We start from the raw sequence: 2,291 nt of genomic DNA, 5'->3' as shown, positions 1-2,291 counted from the left end.
GCAAGTGAAGTCAGCTATGCCTCTCAGTGACCAATTAAAAAGCAGTCACAATGCATGCTAGCCAATCAGAGAGCAGCTACAGCATGTTGGTGTGTGTGTGTGTGTGTGTGTGAATAAGTGTACCTGTGTGTGTGTGTGTGTCTTAGTTGTGATAAGAATCCTTTGGATTTTCATAGTTGAAAAATGCCATCATAGCTAAAACTTGCTCTCAAATGCCTTTTGGTGTTCAACTGTGACAGGGGAAGTGCATGCTGGGATAGCTTCCTGGTGTCCATTTTGAATGCCCTTGTGTGCGTGCTGAGTGCTAGATGCCTGACGTATACTTCATATCTGTGTGTGAAGTACCCACACTACCCCCATCCCCCATACACCTAGGCCCTCCATTAGGGCAATACTCTCTCTCACACACACACACACACACACACACACACACACACACACACACGCACACACACACACACACACACGCACACACACACACACACACACATGCTTTCTGTGGCAAGACAATGAAGAAAATCCGAGAGAGTTGAAGGTCAGCTGAGAGGGCGGACGTGATGAAACCTTTTCTCACGGAGGGCTCTGAAGGAGTCGGCCTGCTGTCTTATCAGCCAGTGGTGGACAGTGGCAGCGCGCGCGCACACACACACACACACACACACACACACACACACACACACACACACACACACACACAGACACACACACACACACACACACACACACACACACACACACACACGGTGAGGAGAGAATCCTGTCACTCTATTTCTGTTTTCTTCCTTTTATAGTGCTGAGGGCCTGCGGGCTGATAGAGCTTATCTCTCCAGTATAAGAGCTGAGGGACGTCTCTCTCTCGCTCTGTTCTGACCGCTCTCTCGTCCTCCTCCTCGTCCTCGTCCTGGTCTCTGTTCCCTCGTTCTCTCCGCGCTCTCTCTCCGCCGTGTTCTAGCCGCCGCTCCCCGTGTTCTCCCCGTGTTCTAGCCGCAGCTCCCCGTGTTCTCCGCCGTGTTCTAGCCGCAGCATGGCCCCCAAGAAGGTGGAGCCCAAGAAGGCGGAGGTGAAGAAGCCGGAGGTGAAGAAAGAGGAGCCGGCCGCCGCGGCACCACCGCCCCCCCCACCGGAGCCGGCCGCGCCGGAGCTGGACCTGAAGAGCGTGGTGCTGGAGTTCACGCCGGACCAGATCGAGGAGTTCCGCGAGGCCTTCGCGCTGTTCGACGAGACGCCGGCGGGCGAGATGAAGATCACGTTGGCGCAGTGCGGCGACGTCATGCGGGCGCTCGGGCACAACCCCACCAACGCCGACGTGCTGGCCGTGCTGGGCAAGCCCAAGGCCGAGAAGATGCACGCGGAGCTGCTGGACTTCGACACCTTCCTGCCCATGCTGCAGCACATCTCGCGCGCCAAGGACCAGGGCACCTTCGAGGACTTCGTGGAGGGGCTGCGCGTCTTCGACAAGGAGGGCAACGGCACGGTGATGGGCGCCGAGCTGCGCCACGTGCTGGCCACCCTCGGGGAGCGCATGACCGAGGACGAGGTGGACCGGCTGATGACCGGCCAGGAGGACGCCAACGGCTGCATCAACTACACCTCCTTCGTCAAGCACGTCCTGTCCGCCTGAGACCACGTCCTGTCCGCCTGAGACCGCCTGAGACCACTTCCTGTCCGCCTGAGACCAGCTGCATCACGTCCTGTCCGCCTGAGACCACTTCCTGTCCGCCTGAGACCACTTCCTGTCCGCCTGAGCAGAGACCCCCAGAGACCCAGCACCGCACCAAACATCCACCCCGACGCAAAGACTCACGCCGAGGGGAACATGACACAGTGGAACACGCCCCTCCACACCCTGAGATGAGTGACCTGTGAGAACACCAATCGTACGCTGTTTCTCCTCTGTCATGTCTCCAATGTCATCAGCAGGGTGAAAAACGAAGAATTATAATTATCTATTGGATTTTGTAGAAATGATTACAATGTGGAAATTTTTAATTTTACAAATCAGGTGATTTTTTTAAAACTTAAAACATTAAAAACTCATCATACAAGAAAGAAATAATCAGTGAAAGATGAAAACTTGTGATATGAAATCTGCCTCTACTTTCAAGAAACTATGTGATATGTGTCTGCCTTTACTCTCAAATATTCTGAATAAAACTTCTGGATAAAAGTATAGTTGGTGGCTTTTCTGTTACTTGCTTTAATCATTTCATGACTATAATATGATCAATCAATCAGGAGTTGGTTCTTTAAAATAAAAAGGGATTGGAGGGATTTGTTGAGCAGTGTTATTG

The 2,291-nt window shown here is 53.2% G+C and overlaps 1 protein-coding gene across 1 annotated transcript; it reads left to right on the top strand.

The window, feature by feature from the left end:
• Nucleotides 1-995: 995 nt before the first annotated feature.
• On the top strand, nucleotides 996-1,645 carry cmlc1 (cardiac myosin light chain-1). Its single transcript, XM_062542274.1, has one exon. The coding sequence runs from the start codon at nucleotides 1,025-1,027 to the stop codon at nucleotides 1,619-1,621; it is 597 nt and encodes a 198-aa protein (XP_062398258.1). The 5' UTR covers nucleotides 996-1,024; the 3' UTR covers nucleotides 1,622-1,645.
• The last annotated feature ends 646 nt before the right edge of the window (nucleotides 1,646-2,291 follow it).

The sequence above is a fragment of the Sardina pilchardus genome, chromosome 8 (assembly GCF_963854185.1).
Source record: "Sardina pilchardus chromosome 8, fSarPil1.1, whole genome shotgun sequence".
Lineage (NCBI taxonomy): Eukaryota > Metazoa > Chordata > Actinopteri > Clupeiformes > Clupeidae > Sardina > Sardina pilchardus.
This window is presented reverse-complemented; position numbering and strand designations above follow the sequence as displayed.